General features: G+C 45.4%; 2 protein-coding genes and 2 pseudogenes across 2 annotated transcripts; 3 read left to right on the forward strand and 1 right to left on the reverse strand.

The window, feature by feature from the left end:
• The first annotated feature begins 709 nt into the window (after positions 1 to 709).
• LOC136527593 (cysteine synthase-like) lies at positions 710 to 3749 on the forward strand (annotated as a pseudogene).
• A 2183-nt stretch (positions 3750 to 5932) lies between these two features.
• LOC136529417 (transcription termination factor MTERF8, chloroplastic-like) lies at positions 5933 to 8204 on the reverse strand. Its single transcript, XM_066522489.1, has one exon. It carries the CDS (start codon positions 7610 to 7612, stop codon positions 6431 to 6433), a length of 1182 nt encoding a protein of 393 aa, XP_066378586.1. The 5' UTR covers positions 7613 to 8204; the 3' UTR covers positions 5933 to 6430.
• Positions 8045 to 8194, forward strand: LOC136530241 (U4 spliceosomal RNA; annotated as a pseudogene).
• Positions 8205 to 9462: 1258 nt separating the features above from the next.
• LOC136527575 (cysteine synthase-like) lies at positions 9463 to 12550 on the forward strand. Its single transcript, XM_066520359.1, has 7 exons — positions 9463 to 9703; positions 9825 to 9952; positions 10385 to 10587; positions 10728 to 10853; positions 11230 to 11388; positions 11829 to 12022; positions 12112 to 12550. The coding sequence occupies exons 1-7, from the start codon at positions 9599 to 9601 to the stop codon at positions 12235 to 12237; spliced, it is 1041 nt and encodes a 346-aa protein (XP_066376456.1). The 5' UTR covers positions 9463 to 9598; the 3' UTR covers positions 12238 to 12550.
• The last annotated feature ends 3266 nt before the right edge of the window (positions 12551 to 15816 follow it).

The following is a 15816-nucleotide window of genomic DNA, read 5'->3' on the forward strand; positions in this document are numbered from 1 at the left end:
CTCTTCTCTAGTCAAGTGAAGGTGGTGTTGGGCTTGCAGCATGTAACTGTCTGTATCTGGTTTGGTTTATTAGTTAGTTAATAGTGTTTTTTTCTTCTACTAAATCAGTTAGTAGTATTTTTAGTCATGGGTTTATAAGCCAATCCTGCCGAAACGAACCGAGGCACACAATGACTGATGTCTCATTTAGTTTTCAGTTTGACCGATCTCTTTCGTGCACGTCATTTAGATCTTTGCTTCTTCAAATCTATCCAGACTGAGGCTAAACTAGTTGGACATAATAAGCTCATTTAATGCTTCATTTAGATCGTGCACGTAATTTGGCTAAACCAGTAGCTTCATTTAGATCGTGCACGTAATTTGGCTACGGTAGCATTTTCGTTTTTATTTAATAATTAGTATTCAATTATAAACTAATTAGGTTTAAAATGTTCGTCTCGCGATTTTTAATCAAACTGTACAATTAGTTTTTTTTTCCATCTATATTTAATGCTCTATACACGTATCGCAAGATTTAACGTGATGACTACTGTAGCACCTTTTAGAAAAACTTTTTGTTGTCATGGGTTAGAGTGGGGCTGCAGCTACAAGCCTACAACAAATATCTCCGAGCTGCAGGGTACAGTCGTCCCTGTCTGCCTACTCCCTCCTCCAGCTTCAGAGAAGCGAATCCAAGAAGCAGCAGGAGTGTCGACCTGGAGCAGCAGCCATGGATGGCGAGGAGGTTGGCAGGAGGGGTATTCCTTCTCTGCTGAAGCTATCTTCCTCCTCCATTGATGGTCTTCTGACATCACTCAGGTGAGATCTTCTATCCTCTCTTGTCATCCAATCTTTTTGGTTCTATGCTACTGGTGGAATAAGGTGAAATGAGAGAGTGATTGTTCTTGTGCAACAATTTCCTCAGCTCATAGGATGGACACCACTGATCGAACTGAAGCGAATCACCAGCAAGGCTGGGATTGATGCGCGGATCGTTGGCAAGATCGAGGCTTACCAGCCGCTTTGCTCCATCAAGGATCGCTCTGCTTTGAGGTACCATCTTTTCCATCCAGAGACCTGTATTTGTTTATGCTAATCCAAATAGTTTTTTTTCTCTCTCCCGAGAAAGGATGGCGAAAACTTTTCCATTGCGGTTGTGTTATTATTAGAAGATAATAAGATTCAGCTAACATCTGTGTTGACACTTCCTTGTTCCTTCTGTTTTCTTCTGAAGAATGACATAAGATGCACACCTGTGCTGACACTTACCTTCCATTTTTCTTCTGAAGAATGATAGAAGATGCAGAGGAGAGGGGATTGATTTCACCTGGAGTCACAACACTAGTCGAGCCGACGAGCGGTAACATGGGGTTAGGATTGGTTCTATTTGCTATTCAGAAGGGTTACAGGCTCATTGCAGTTATGCCAGCTAAATATTCGCTTGACAAGCAGATCTTGTTGAGATTCATGGGTGCTGAGCTGCACTTAACTGGTACGATTAGTTGAAGAAAGTTATGGCATCACCTTAATTGCTTTTTTTCAGTCATATTCCCTTGATTAAGGAATTTTATGGGTGACCTTCTTCCTTTGGGTGTAACGTATATGCAGATCCGGCCCTTGGTTTTCCGGGCATGTTTGACAAAGTTGAACAGCTCCGAAAACAACTGCCAAATGTACATGTTCTGAATCAAGTTACGAATAAAGCAAATTCTGAAGCCCACTTCAGATTGACCGGTATGGATAGAATATGTGTTCAAATCATGCTTATATCTCGGTAAACAGGAGTTAGCTGCTGTCCTTTTTATGTATGGATATAACAGGAGTTAGCTACCGTGGAATAGTATTTTTATGTATGCATTTATATGGAAGTCCTGTTTCTTGCTTCTAACACATGCTAATAGGGGTATAAATGGTACCGATATTTCTAGACCGACCGTCATGCTATGCTAGTGCAAATATCATTGTATCAGAAATTCAGAACCTGAATCCTTTGTGCAACATGTTACTCTTCAGGGCCCTGTTGCCGTCATAGTTTAGAAACCCACCAAAATCGTGGGCACTATTAGAATATTGTATTCTACTAGGGCAGTAACAATTATTGGTCAGGATTTGTATTACTAAACCAATTCTGCTGGTACTGTTGTAGCTTAATACTATGTTGTTACTACATGGTGTCATGACACCTTGCCTACTGTTTACAAACACAGGACCTGAGATCTGGAAGGACACAGCAGGCAAGGTGGACATATTTGTTGCCGGTTCAGGCACAGGAGGCACTGTTTCTGGTGTTGGAAAGTATCTGAAGATGCAAAATCCAGGCGTCAAGATCATCTGTGTTGAGCCTGCAGAAAGCCCAGTGATTTCAGGTAGTATTACACAAATGTAGAAACAGCAGTTAATTCAAAATAATCTTTTGGAAGCCTTGACTCTTGAGCAGTGTGGCTTAACAAAATACAATATTTGCTATAAGAATCACAAACTCTAAAACTGTATCTGCACATTGATAGCATTGGTATTCTTCAGGTGGCGCGCCTGGCAAGCATAAAATCCAGGGAGTAGGGCCAGGATTTATACCTGAAGTCCTGGACACCTCGGTCATCGACGAGACTGTCACCGTGACCACTGAGGAGGCCATGGTGAACGCGAGGAGGCTGGCCAAGGAAGAGGGCCTGCTTGTGGGCATTTCTTCCGGAGCAAACCTGGCAGCTTGCTTGAAGGTTCAGACACACATCCTAGCTAACTGACTCTTCTTCTCGCATTTCAATTCCCTGCCTGAAGGTTCATACAGTGATCCTTCGAGTGTTTCTTCAGGTCGCTTCGAGAGAGGAGAACAGGGGCAAGATGATCGTCACCGTATTCCCGAGTGGTGGCGAGAGATACATGAACTCCGACCTCTTTGCAGATGTACGAGAGGAGTGCATCGCCATGAAATTTTGATCTCCCCTTTATTTTGGAAGATAGCACTGCACTTTGGACTGAAAAACACTGAAAACCCAGGAATTGGGACTTTGGGAGCCATACTGTCAGCAGTCTCCACACAAACATATTTCTGGGACTTGGTACTCGTATCTTCGAGTAAATGACACTGTGGAGGCAAACAGGTTTTACAGCTTATCATACAATGAACGTATAGGAGTATTCTATAAAAATAACTCCTGTTATTTGAAAGTAATGGTAGGAGCTCTGTCCTTCAATTAAGGTAGGAAATAGAGGTTTTTATGTACAAATCGTCATTTCAGGACTCAGCCGGGAAAATGACGGAACACAACAAAACTCACTGAGGAGTTTCTAAGCCAGTCTATGTATGACCCTCTTTCTTAACATAATGTCTTCCCTCACTCTTGAAGCAGTCTGTAACGCCGTTTCCGACACATTATTGAAAATCCGTCTGTTCCGTTCCTTCCATATGTTCCAGAAAGTGTAGGTCGCCATTCTGTTAAAGCGCCTTCGCTCTTCCTTGGGTACCTTCTTTGCGGCCTCCTCCCACCAGTCGTGAATGTGCAAGGGGTCATGCTGTGGCTGTGGGAGATGTATATCAAAGTGCTCCCAGTCCAAGATTTGGTTCCACACTGCTTTGGCGTATGGGCATAGAAGTGATAGGTGCAGTCCAGTCTCCAAGGGTCCGTCACAGAGAACGCAGCGTTCCTTACGTGGCCATCCTCTTCTTTACAAGTTGTCTGCTGTTAGGATTTTGTCCTGAATGAGAATCCACACAAAGACTTTGCATTTATTTTTAGTGTGTGCCTTCCAAATTTGGTTGTTCCTGAACCTCCCATAGGTGCCGCTGAGCTGAATACGGTAAGCTGATCGAGTGGAATAGCAGCAGTTCGACGTCCATTTCCAAGTGATCGAGTCACGTACACCTGGGAGCAACATTTTGAATTCTGATCCATAGAGAGACGAACTCTTCTATATGGGTAGCAGTGGTGATCTTTCCCCTTAGTGAGTGTATCCGGTTATTGTTTTGAAGCTCCTGTTGTACCGTCTTGTTTTTTCTGGTGACTAGGAGGAACAAGTGTGGCGCCAAGTTTCTGGGTGCTAGTGCTACTCCCTCTAGCCAGCTGCTGTGCCAGAACCTGGCTTTTGCGCCATCTCCAATTGTGACCACGGTCAACAAGTCGAAGAGTAGCCGATTTGCATCATTACATGGGAGTTGGGAGCCCGCCCACGGCTTTGACTCGTCTACCCATTCTTGCCACAACCAATGAAGTCGGAGAGCTCTCCCGAATTTCTCCAGATCAGGCACCCTCAAGCCGCCCAGGTCTTTTGGTCGGGTCACCGTTGGCCAATTTACCAGGCAGTGGCTGCCATTTGCGTTCTCAACACCTTTCCAAAAGACAGATCTTTTGATTTTGTCTATTTTCTTTCTTGCCTAAGCCGCCAGAAGAAACACAGTGAGGTGATAAGTCGGCATGGAAAAAAGAACCGCCGAGCGTCAGGCGACCTGCTTTGTTGAGCCATCTCCCCTTCCAGGCGGGGGAGCCTCTGGCCAATGCGCCCAATCAGGGGCTGCACATGCACCTTTTGAATGGACCTGTATGGAGCTGGAGTCCCAGATAACGGCAGGGGAAGGCCCCTGGTTCCAGCAAAGGAGGAAAGCACCCTGTAGTCTTTGTCATTACACACATGCCATAGAAAATTAGGCATGCACTTGGCCCATCTCTTTTCCTGCTTCTGCACATAAGCTATGGAAAACATATCGAAGCCCGGACAGCAGCCGGACTTCAAACTTACAAGCAAATAAAGAATTCTCCACAGGCCTGGAATTTTAGAAGCAGCTCAAAACAGAAGGCATCCGGTGGTTACAACGGCCTTTTGTGATCATGCTTAGAAAACACATCAAGTTCTTGCGCACATCATGTGAAACCATAAACCCAGAATGCATAGTATGGCATATAAAAAGAGAAGTCGTATAAACAGTACCGTGCTACTTATCCATCATACACAGGCTATAAAAATCCAAATATGTTGAGAGAAATTCCTACTTCTCAAAATCACAAGATTAATCAAAATGCAAATAAACAAGTTCAAGCCTTCGATTTTAGAACATTTTGTTTCGTTATTTAATGGATTTATTTCCAGATAGAAATGTTCTCTATATATGACAAACCAATTTCTTTAATCCTAGGTGGCCAAGTTAAGATGCCAGCATAGAAGGGTGATTCTCTCTCTCTCTCTCTGTGTGCGGTGGGGGGTGGGGGGTGGGGGTGGGGGGGGGGGGGGGGGGGGGGGCATGCAAGAACAACAAATTAGTCCTCTGTGAAACCTTCTCCCTTACTATTTGCCATCGATTTTCAGTGTTTTATCTCATCCACTTAAGGCCAAACAGACAACCATCTTTGGTGCATGGGCAGAGCTCCATGGCACCAAAACATTCCTTAGAAATCAAGGATATTTTGTTGTCACTTGCAAGTTGCAACACTGGCATTACAAAATTGTCTCATACTGTAGAAAGTTTCTTCTCAGTAGCAATTTGGCCACTAACTGAAAGTACTAGTTTAGGTTCAGAGAAGTAATGTACAATGCAAACATCAGTACAAGTAAAAGTAAACAACTCAGCTAAAAACGAAACAGGGAAGTGCCAAACAAGTATCAGTGACTAGTGTATAGGTAAAACAATGGTTGAAATAGAACATCTTGGGCAAGCACGGTTAGAGAAAAGGGAAAGCTAATCCTGTCAAAGTTGAAAGTCCCAGTAATTAGGTAATTACAAGGACCTAGCAGAAGAACAACTATGTTAAGCACTTAAACTTCAGCCAAGTGTGAGGCAGAAGCGACTGACAAACATGTGCAGTGAGGCTTCAAAATAAGCCAAACTAAGGCTGGACAAAATACTCGCGGCTCGCCAACTCGCTTGACTCGTGGCCGGCTCAGCTCAGCTCGACTTGGCTCATTTTAACTTTTTCGCGAGTTGAGCTGGAAGTCTAGCTCGCTATTTTAACGAGCCAGCTCGCGAGCTGAAACGAGCTGAGGCCTATCAGCCCACGACCATGAATCCAGAAGATGATGATGCTGACCTAGAAGTGTACACATATTCTATTGGTATGTAATCCTTATTTTCAGCTGTTTCATATGAATTTTAATTTTATAATTGTTGTGGTACTTAAATGTTGATTTTATGAATTGTTTTCCAGGGAGAAGATGATGATGTTGACATTGAATTTGTGGCGAGCCAACTCGAGCTTGGTAACGAGCCGAGCCAAGCTACCCCTCTAGCTCGTAATATTAACAAGCCGAGCCGAGCCGAGCCGAACTGGCTCGATATCCAGCCCTAAAGCCAAACCAGTTCCTTCATAGATAACCAAAACATAACTTGAGCAATGCTAGTCAAACATCACTAGTGGTTCAATTGCAGGAACCAAGAACTGAGAAAGAGTGCACCATGAGTTGCAGTTCTACCATCTGCCTAGAAAATATAATGGATTTAAACATTTCATTCAAGATGTCATAATTAGACTCCAGAGGGCACAAGGGCAGCACGAGCTGTGACATAAGCATGTACTAGCCCAGAAACAGAGTCCTTGTGACGGTCTATGAACTTCAATCTGAATTTCTGCTCTCCAATTTGAGCTAATCTGCAAAAATTGCTATTCATCAATCCCTTTGCCCGCAGGATCTTCATGGCACAATATCGGGGCACTAGCCGCTTCTCTAGGCTGTATGTGAGCAGGGAAGGATTTTGCAGAATGTACTGCGGCTCCAGTCCAACCTCGTTGTTCAAGAACTGGATCTTGGGGAGAAGGCACTCATCAGATAGTCCTAGAATGCTTGGCGTCTTGGACACAGCAAAGGCAGCTTCGCTCTCAGAGCAACCAAGACTCCTCTTCAGAAACTCGAGCGTGGCAGCATTCTTCTCTTTGTTGGTACGGGACATCGCTGCTACCATGTGCTTGAACATGGGCGATCCGCGGGACACCCCAAGGTCTTCTGCGCGCAGCAGGAAATCCTTGACGCGCTCTGGTTGGAACCCAATCAGCCACGGGCAATAGGAACACATCTGGGCAATATCTCGAGACGTTAGACCGCACTGGCGAAACTGCGCGAAGTTAGGCTTGATCACCCTATCAAGGTCCAAGGTTAGGATGCTCTTGCTCCCCTTCATGACGGCTAGGACCGGCTCGAGCGAGCCGAAGGAGGAGATCAAGAACTCGAGGTTGGGACAGACGTCGCCGGAACGGAGCTTCCGGGAGCCGACCAAGAGGAAGCGTGAGATCTGCGGAGCGGACAGGCCGATGCGGTCACGGAGAGCGAGGAGGCGGGGCCCGATCTTGTTTACACAGGAGCGGAGGATCAGCGGGTCCGCGGCGACGACGGCGGCGATGTCGGCGCGGGAGACGCCGGCGCTGGAGAGCAGGGCGAGGACGGCGTCGGGGTTGGAGGCGGAGTTGAGGCGGGAGCTCCTAAGCTCCTCGAATGGTTTCCCGGCTTCTCTGGATGCCTCCTCGAGCGCTTGCTTGGACGCCTTGCGGGCTTGCGCTGGGCTGAGGCCGCAGGCGGCCACGAGGTAGTCCTCGAGGGAGAAGGGGGCGGCCGCGGAGGCGGAGAGGAGGCACGCGCGGTGGCGGTGGATGGGAGAGAGCAGCGGGGACGCGGCGCGGAGGTGAGGGAGGAGGTGGTTTCGGAGGTGCAGCATCGCGGCGGTGCAGCGGGCTAGCGCGGCGGCGCGGTGAGTCGGAGGTGCAGTACCGTACTACATACTGAAGGCTGAAGCCTTGGACGCTCGAGTGGGCTGGGCGGTGCCTACTGCCTATTGGTCCAGCAGCACGAGGGCCCTGCCCTTGCGACGGAGGTGCGAGGAAACGGGCCTCAAATAGAGGGAGAGCAGGAGAGAGAGACCCAGTGGAAACCGAGCGCATGTTTAGCCCGGCCCGTGGAGGAGAGCACGAGGCGTTGCGCGTGTGGCCCGTGACAATTCGAAAGGGCCCAGGTGGGAACAGAAAGCACCGTGCGTGGTGAGCAGTCGCGTTCCGCGGTATGGATCTTTTTGTCCCACCTCGGAAGAGGAGAGTCGGTGAGGCAGGGGGAAGCGAGTACAAGAAGCGGGGACGGGCGACCTGTAGAAACCATCTTTGCGCTTGGGGCAATGACGCAGCTTATGAGGTCATACCGAGGCGCGTCAATTGCTGGTTGAAAACTATTTCCAAACCCCCTCTTTGGCCCACTGGGCCACTGAGAATTTCTGGAAGGGCTCCTTCTCTTCGGAGAAGGGAAAGCCCTACGAATCAATTAAAGGTTTATTAGTAATCAAATAAAGGTTATGTGGTTAATTTCGGAATCAGGTGGATTGGATCGGTTGGCTATTGGCTGAGTTAATTTGTACTTAGTTGGGTCGGGTGACCTTGTTCAAATCTATTTGTAAATAAAATCTTGTTAATATTTTTTTATAAATCTGATTAAATTAAAAAATAACTTAAACCTAGAACGATGGGTTTTTAGAACGGAAGATGTACATCAAATATGGTACTAATCAGCAATGCAAGGTGATGACCTGGTTGATCATTTCGTCTTCGGTTTTGCTCAGCTTTTGGCTATTGTAGCACTTTCGTTTATATTTGGAAAAAATTGTCCAATTATGGACTATCTAGGCTTAAAAGATTCGTCTCGTCAATTACAGGCAAACTGTGCAAGAATTTTAAAAATTTTTGGTTTTTAGGTGGGACCTAAACAGGGCTTTGTCAGCTGATCCTTCCATCTCTTCTTCCGAGGTCTTCCGCCTTGGTTCCAGCGAAGTCAGAGCTCAGAAGTCGTCAGAACCCATCAAAACATGTGGCTGCGGCTGCCAAATGGACATCCTTTGGTTGAAACCTGACATTAAACAAGGCCTCGTTTAGATGCTGAAAAAATTTCAACCCGATGAATAGTACCACTTTCGTTTTATTTGACAAATATTGTCCAATCGTGGACCAACTAGGCTTAAAAGATTCATCTCGTGATTTCCAATTAAACTGTGTAATTAGTTATTTTTTTTACCTACATTTAATACTCCATACAAGCGGCTAAAAATTGATGTGATGGAAAGAGAGTGAAAAAACTTGGAATTTTGGTGGCATCTAAACAAGGCCCAATTATGCAGGCCGTCAGAACCCATCAATTATGCAGGCCTGCCAAATGGACATCCTTTACCAATCGCAATTCGCGGCCTTGTTTAGTTCCCTTCAAAGTTCCAAGTTTTTTCATTCTCTCTACCACATTAATTTTTGGACGCTTGTATAGAGTATTAAATGTAGGTAAAAAAAATAACTAATTGCATAGTTTAGTTGGAAATCACGATATGAATCTTTTAAGCTTAGTTGGTCCACGATTGAACAATATTTACCAAATAAGATGAAAGTGCTACTATTCATCGGTTTGAAATTTTCTTCAATCTAAACAAGGCCCGCAAACCTCCAATCCAGAAACATTTGCAAATTTATTAGACTGACATGGACACCGGTGGTCGTGGACTGGACCGTATTACTACAATTTACTTCGTAATAGCCTATAAAAAAAATCAGCAAGTGCAGCTGCTAAAAGAGTCTCCGCGGCTCGCAAGAGGCAATCTTCAGTCTTCAGTCTTCACTGACAGCACGCTGTGAGAGGCCAAGAAACGCTCGGTAGTTTGGACTTTGGAGCAGCATCAATGGCGGGAGAGGAGGCCGGGAGGAGGGGGATTCCCTCTCTCCTCAACCCGTCGTCCGCTTGCAGCGAAGGGCAGCAGGAGCACATCGCCTCTGATGTCACGCAGGTCGTCAGCCCCTCCCCCCCTCATGTTCTCTTCCTCCTCTCTCGCTCTCGTCTTCGTGCTTGCCTTTTGGTTTTGGGGGCGCCATGAGAGATTAACTGTTCGTGTGGGACGATTCCTTCAGCTCATCGGCTGGACACCTCTGATCGAGCTCAAGCGAATTGCCAGCAAGGAAGGGGTAGATGCCCGGATCGTCGGCAAGGTCGAGGCGTACCAGCCACTCTGCTCCGTCAAGGATCGCAGCGCTTTGAGGTCTGACATTTTTTTTCCTCCTCTTTTTTTTTTTCCTCAACTGGGGTTAGGGAGCTCAGATGGAACTCTGACCAGTTTTAGTTATCCTGTTTCTCCATCATCTGATTCGATTTTTAGCTGAGAAATAGCAAACTGGGAAGAGGGAACACAAAGTCAACTGGCAGGCAATCTCGTGTCTGTCCTGCACGTGTCTCCCAACTTCACACATGTATGGCCTGCATTTTTGCCATGTTCAGAAACACTAGACTATTTGATGGTCCTAGACTTTCTGGATCTAATGCTGTATCTAACTAATTGTTCCTCTGTTATATGATTGCACTAGCACACTTTCTAGATTTATGCTGTAGCCAACTAATTTTTTCCATATTGTTTCTCTGTTATATGATTGTACTACCACAGACTGCACAGTAACATTTCTATTTTCTTCTGAAGAATGATTGAAGATGCAGAGGAGAGGGGGTTGATTTCACCTGGTGTCACAACACTTGTCGAGCCGACAAGCGGCAACTTGGGGTTAGGATTAGTACTCATTGCTCTTCGCAAAGGTTACAGGTTCGTTGCAGTTATGCCAGGTCAATACTCGCTCGATAAGCAGATCCTGCTGAGATACATGGGTGCAGAGTTGTATTTAACAGGTGAGACAATTTCTACGATCGAAGCTACTGTAGCACCTTGTTTGACTTTTCATTTCGGATGCTACTTGCATGCTGCAGTGGCAGTGTAAATTCAGTGGAATTGTATGGGTGAACTACTCATCCATGAGTGTGACATGCAGATCCAGCCCTTGGATTCCCGGGCATAGATGCGAAGGTTGAGGAGCTCAAAAAAGAATTGCCCAATGTACATGTTCTTGATCAATTCAAGAACAAAGCAAATCCTGAAGCACATATTAGATGGACTGGTATGGTTACTGAATGAGTTTGGATACGCTGTTTTTATTTCAGTATACATTAGTTAGCTTACGGAGACGATTTTTCCCCCCCTGAAATCTATACTTTCTCGATGTTTCAACTTGCAAAATTATGCTATGCACTCTTTTAAATTCTTTCCTTCTCACATGACGACAATGCAAATCTCATAACCTGATTGCCTGCACCGTGTTTATTGACCCTGATGTCATCGATAGTTCAAAAACCAAAGGGTTGCACCGAACATCCTGTACACTTCAAGGGCTCTGTCCTATTTAATGTACTTTGTTGGAACTGGTGCAGGTGACAATGTCGTTTCTACATGCTATCATAATAAATTGCATGTTATTGGCGTGTACTGATATACAGGACCTGAGATTTGGAAGGACACTGCTGGCAAGGTGGACATATTTGTAGCTGGTTCGGGATCAGGAGGTACAGTATCTGGTGTTGGGAAGTATCTGAAGATGCAGAACCCCAGTATCAAGATCATCTGTGTTGAGCCTGCAGAGAGTCCAGTTGTTTCAGGTAGTACTAGTACACCATTCAGAACCATCAATTAGGTTAATATATGATCTTTGGAGTGAATGATCGTGGTACATATAGGAAGTTAGGGAGCCAGAAGAAAATGCACTATATTGAGTGCTTCTATGCTCCCAGAAAGTATTCCTAAGTAGCTAACATTTCTTTAGAGATACCTCAGTTTCCATTATAGTTGTCCCCTATTGATGGCCCATCAGTTTTCAGCAAGTCAAAAGCTCTAACCAATTATTAGGCACAGTGGAATTTCACTACATGAGTTTTAGTCAGGGATAAACATAGTTGTATGACCCATACTGTATATACTTCTAGAGCATAGAGTACTTTCTACTTTGTTTGGATGATCACAGAGCAATGTTTTCTGCACTGAACAATAGCAATCCATGTGCACATTGAATGATAATGACATAGTAAATTCTGTCCTTCAGGTGGCGAACCAGGCAAACACAAAATCCAGGGAATAGGACCAGGATTTCTACCTGAAGTACTGGACACCTCAGTTATTGATGAGGCTGTCACAGTGACCACTGATGAGGCGATGGTGCACGCTAGGAGGCTGGCCAGGGAAGAGGGCCTTCTTGTGGGCATATCATCTGGAGCGAACTTGGCTGCTTGCTTGAAGGTTTGCAACAATCCTAATAAAATCTCTTCCATTAATTGTTATTTCCCATTCTGAATTTTTTTAGTAAACCTTGAAATGGGCACCTTTAGGTCGCATCGAGAGAAGAAAACAAGGGGAAGATGATTGTCACCATGTTTCCAAGTGGGGGCGAGAGATACATGAACTCTGACCTGTTTGCCGCTGCTAGAGAGGAGTGTATTGCCATGACATTTTGATCTTGTTCAGTCGTTCAGAAGAGGGCTATGGGCTATTTTCCACGTAACGGTCGGCATGTGTTACATATAGCTGATATTCGGTCATACCACAATGAATTGTGTGCTTTTGCTACGGAATTTGTACTCAACGAATATGTATGAATTAACTAGAGAAATGGACAACAAACTAATGTGTTCTAGGATTATTTAAAAATTTAGTTTATCCTATAATTTGCTAAACATATGGCCAACACAAACTGCCTCCGAATTAGTATGATGCCTTTTTTATAAGAAAGAAAGAAAGGAACATGTGCGGTGTATCTTTATCTTCATATGGTATTTGTTTACTTTGTACATTTATATTTTTTCCCCGAAGGGGGAAGGGATTCTATTAAATCAAGAGATAACAATTATATGCATGTCCATCCAAGTCTCTGGACAATAAGAAAGATACAACAGAGTAAATTCAGAGGCCCCTAATGTCATTCTTCACCCCTAATTCCTGTTTGTAATGATTGCCTGGTTCGATATATCGAAACTCAGGGATGCACAGAAAAGGACCTTGGAAACACTCCAATTCATTTCCAGTTAATGTCATTAACAATTGGCTAGTTCTGATATATCGAGACTCAAGGATGCACATGCCCCGAACCTTGGAAACACAACATTATCCAACGCCATGGGAATGTCCCTTACGCATTTGACATTGAAAGTATGAAGATGTCCAAGAGGGTCGGCAAATTAGGCTAATGTAAAATTTTCTTGGAAATGAACCTATCACCTATCCAAATTCACCTATTGTGCCTAACAAGTGCTATATTCCTACTGCATAAGGTTTTACATCCTAAGTTCCAACCTTACTCTAACATGATAATTATAAGAATATAAAATGCACACAAGTAAATGAGGAAAGTAAAGAGGGTTAGAAGCACATATAATTTTTTTTTCAAGGTATCGAAGAGTCGACACTCCGCACTAGTTCTCGTTGGAGCACTCGCGCAAGGGTCTTACTTCCCCTTGATCGACGCATGGCCAAGTTCTCTCTATTGGTTGATCCTCAAGAATGGTGGATCACTGCAACCGTGTACATCTTCTTGGGCCTCTCGCAGACACCAATGAGAGATTACTAAGAGCCACACCACCTAGATGATACCGATCACCAAGAGTAACAAGCACAAACTCTCACATGACCAACCTAGCCTAGTGAGAAGAGTGGATGTACACTTGCTACTCTCTAAGTACTAATGGAGTCCTTAATATTCAATTAATACTTCCTACCCACTCTAATAGGCCAAATCACTCTCTTAAACTCAAGTATGTCTAACTCTCAGTACCTCCCCCTTGGGGTTGTCAGAGTTTGAGTCCCAAGGGACTCACTCTTTATTTGTGGCTTCGACCGCAGTGATCAAGGGGGAAAAACTCCCTCATCTGCCCCATATACAAAGCACAGGTCTATGGCCAGCTTATCTCATGGAGCTGCAGTGCCGCTGTGTATGGGTAGAGCAGAGATTCGAGGGTTTTCTCGATTTGCATGAGAAGATTTTCTTCTTAAGCCGGATAACCCAGGGCTGTCTAGCCACCGCGGATCGAGTTTTTTTTAAACTCAAGTATGTCTAACTAGCTACCCTAGCTTCCAAGACACCTAAAATGCATGAGGATGGAGTGTATATATATGTCAAGCACCCAAAACTAGCCCGAAAACCAATCACCGGTGATTTCATCTCCTCTCAGCCAGCACACGTCTCAGTTGCATCACTCCGGTGTCTACACCAGAACTATTTCTTGAACAGACGAAGAAAACCCTATCCAAACAATGTTCTATAGCTTTGGTGGTTTTTGCGGTGCCCAAACCGGAGATCTCTCATGCCTACAAAAATAGTGTAAACTCTTGCAATTCAACTCCATTGAGTTCGGCTTTGGGTTTCAATCATCTTTGGGCTCCATCTGAGGAACCTAGTGCTAGTTTTCACAAGTGTACATCACATGCACTCACTTAGGTCAAGCTACCCATTCATACCCCTCTTCATAGTATGAGTGTATGACCAAATGAGAGAATAAGAACCTAAACTGCTCTAAATGTTTCTTAATGTCAAAAAACACTTAGAACTAGCTCGCCCTTAGCCTTTAGACACATCCTTTGAAAACCGATCAAATTCATCATTAAGGGAATGAAAACCACAAGAGCCCAGTCAATATACATCATTATTTTGACCTCACTAAGAAATGGCATTGCAAAACACACGCTAGTCACAATGATTATATCGTCATTAATTGCCAAAACGAGTTAGGGGCCTAGATGTTTTTAATCTCCCCCTTAGGGCATCCGTAATGGTTAGAGCTAGTTATCGGCTCTAAGCCAACTTCTCCAATAGTGCTAACTTTTAGCACAAAATTTTTAACATAGATAGCCCCACATGACACTCTCACGTAACCTTGAAATATGTGCAAAAGCTTAGCTCTTGATCAAGAGCTAGCTTTTTTCTCTCTTCTATTAAAATATAAAAAAATACTTAGAGCTAGCTTAAGAGTCGATTGTTGGAGCGGCCCTTATCTCACTAATTGTCCTTATCTCACATGCTCTGACCAGTCATTCTCCTGCTTTGACGTCGTGCATCTAAACCTAAGGGCCTGAATATGGAGAAGTGATTCACCCCTAGCCAGGCTTTCATAAAATGACCTGTGTCTGTTTGGTTCTGTAAAGCCCTCCTAGCAAGGCCCAAGCTAGCCACCCAAGGACTGTTATCCATGCTTGCTGGAAACGCTCGCCCCCTCCGTTTCCAACAAGCCAGGCTTAGCCAGCGCTCCCATCACCTCACCTCCCCCTCACCGAGCTCGCCCCACGCACCTCCACCACCACCGCCCCCGCGCACCTCCACTGAGCTTGCGCCACCGCTCCTCCATAACCACCGTCCTGCCCGAGCTCGCCTCACCTCACCTCTGCCACCACCGGTCGTCGGGCGCCACCGCTCCTACACCACCACCGCCCAGCCTAAGCTCGTGCCGCCGCTCCTTCTCCACCACCTCCCCGCCCGAGCTCCCCTCACCTCACCTCCGCCACCACCGAGCACGAGGTCCGTGTCACGACGGCGGGAACTTGCAGCGATGGGCAAGGTGAGGGGCATGGTGCACTACAGCAGACGCGTGCTTTGCCGAGTGCAATTGCACTCGGCAAAGAAGGCTTTGCACTCGGCAAAGAGCTGTCGGCATATCCCTTCACGGCAAAGGCTTCTTTGCCGAGTGCTTTTTGTCGGGCACTCGGCAAAGCCTTTGCCGAGTGCCGAAAAAGCACTCGGCAAAGATTTACACTCGGCAAAATGAAAATGCGAAAAAACCAAAAAATAATAGTAAAATTTTTCAAATTTTTTTTTCGAGGGAGGCCGCCACCCGCCAGCGCCCGCCCATCTTTATCAAAGTCGGTGCATTTTTTGCGCTAAATTCGCGGCTAACGCGGCCGGCGGGCCGGCGAGATTCGAACTCACGACCTCTCCCTCGCGTGTCTGCTGCTCTACCACTGCACTACACTGTCACTTGTGTCTAGATTCCGTTATCTATCCTCATATATTATACTAAACCGAGAGTAAATTGCTTGTTTGAGGCCCT

Source organism: Miscanthus floridulus, chromosome 19, assembly GCF_019320115.1.
Source record: "Miscanthus floridulus cultivar M001 chromosome 19, ASM1932011v1, whole genome shotgun sequence".
NCBI lineage: Eukaryota > Viridiplantae > Streptophyta > Magnoliopsida > Poales > Poaceae > Miscanthus > Miscanthus floridulus.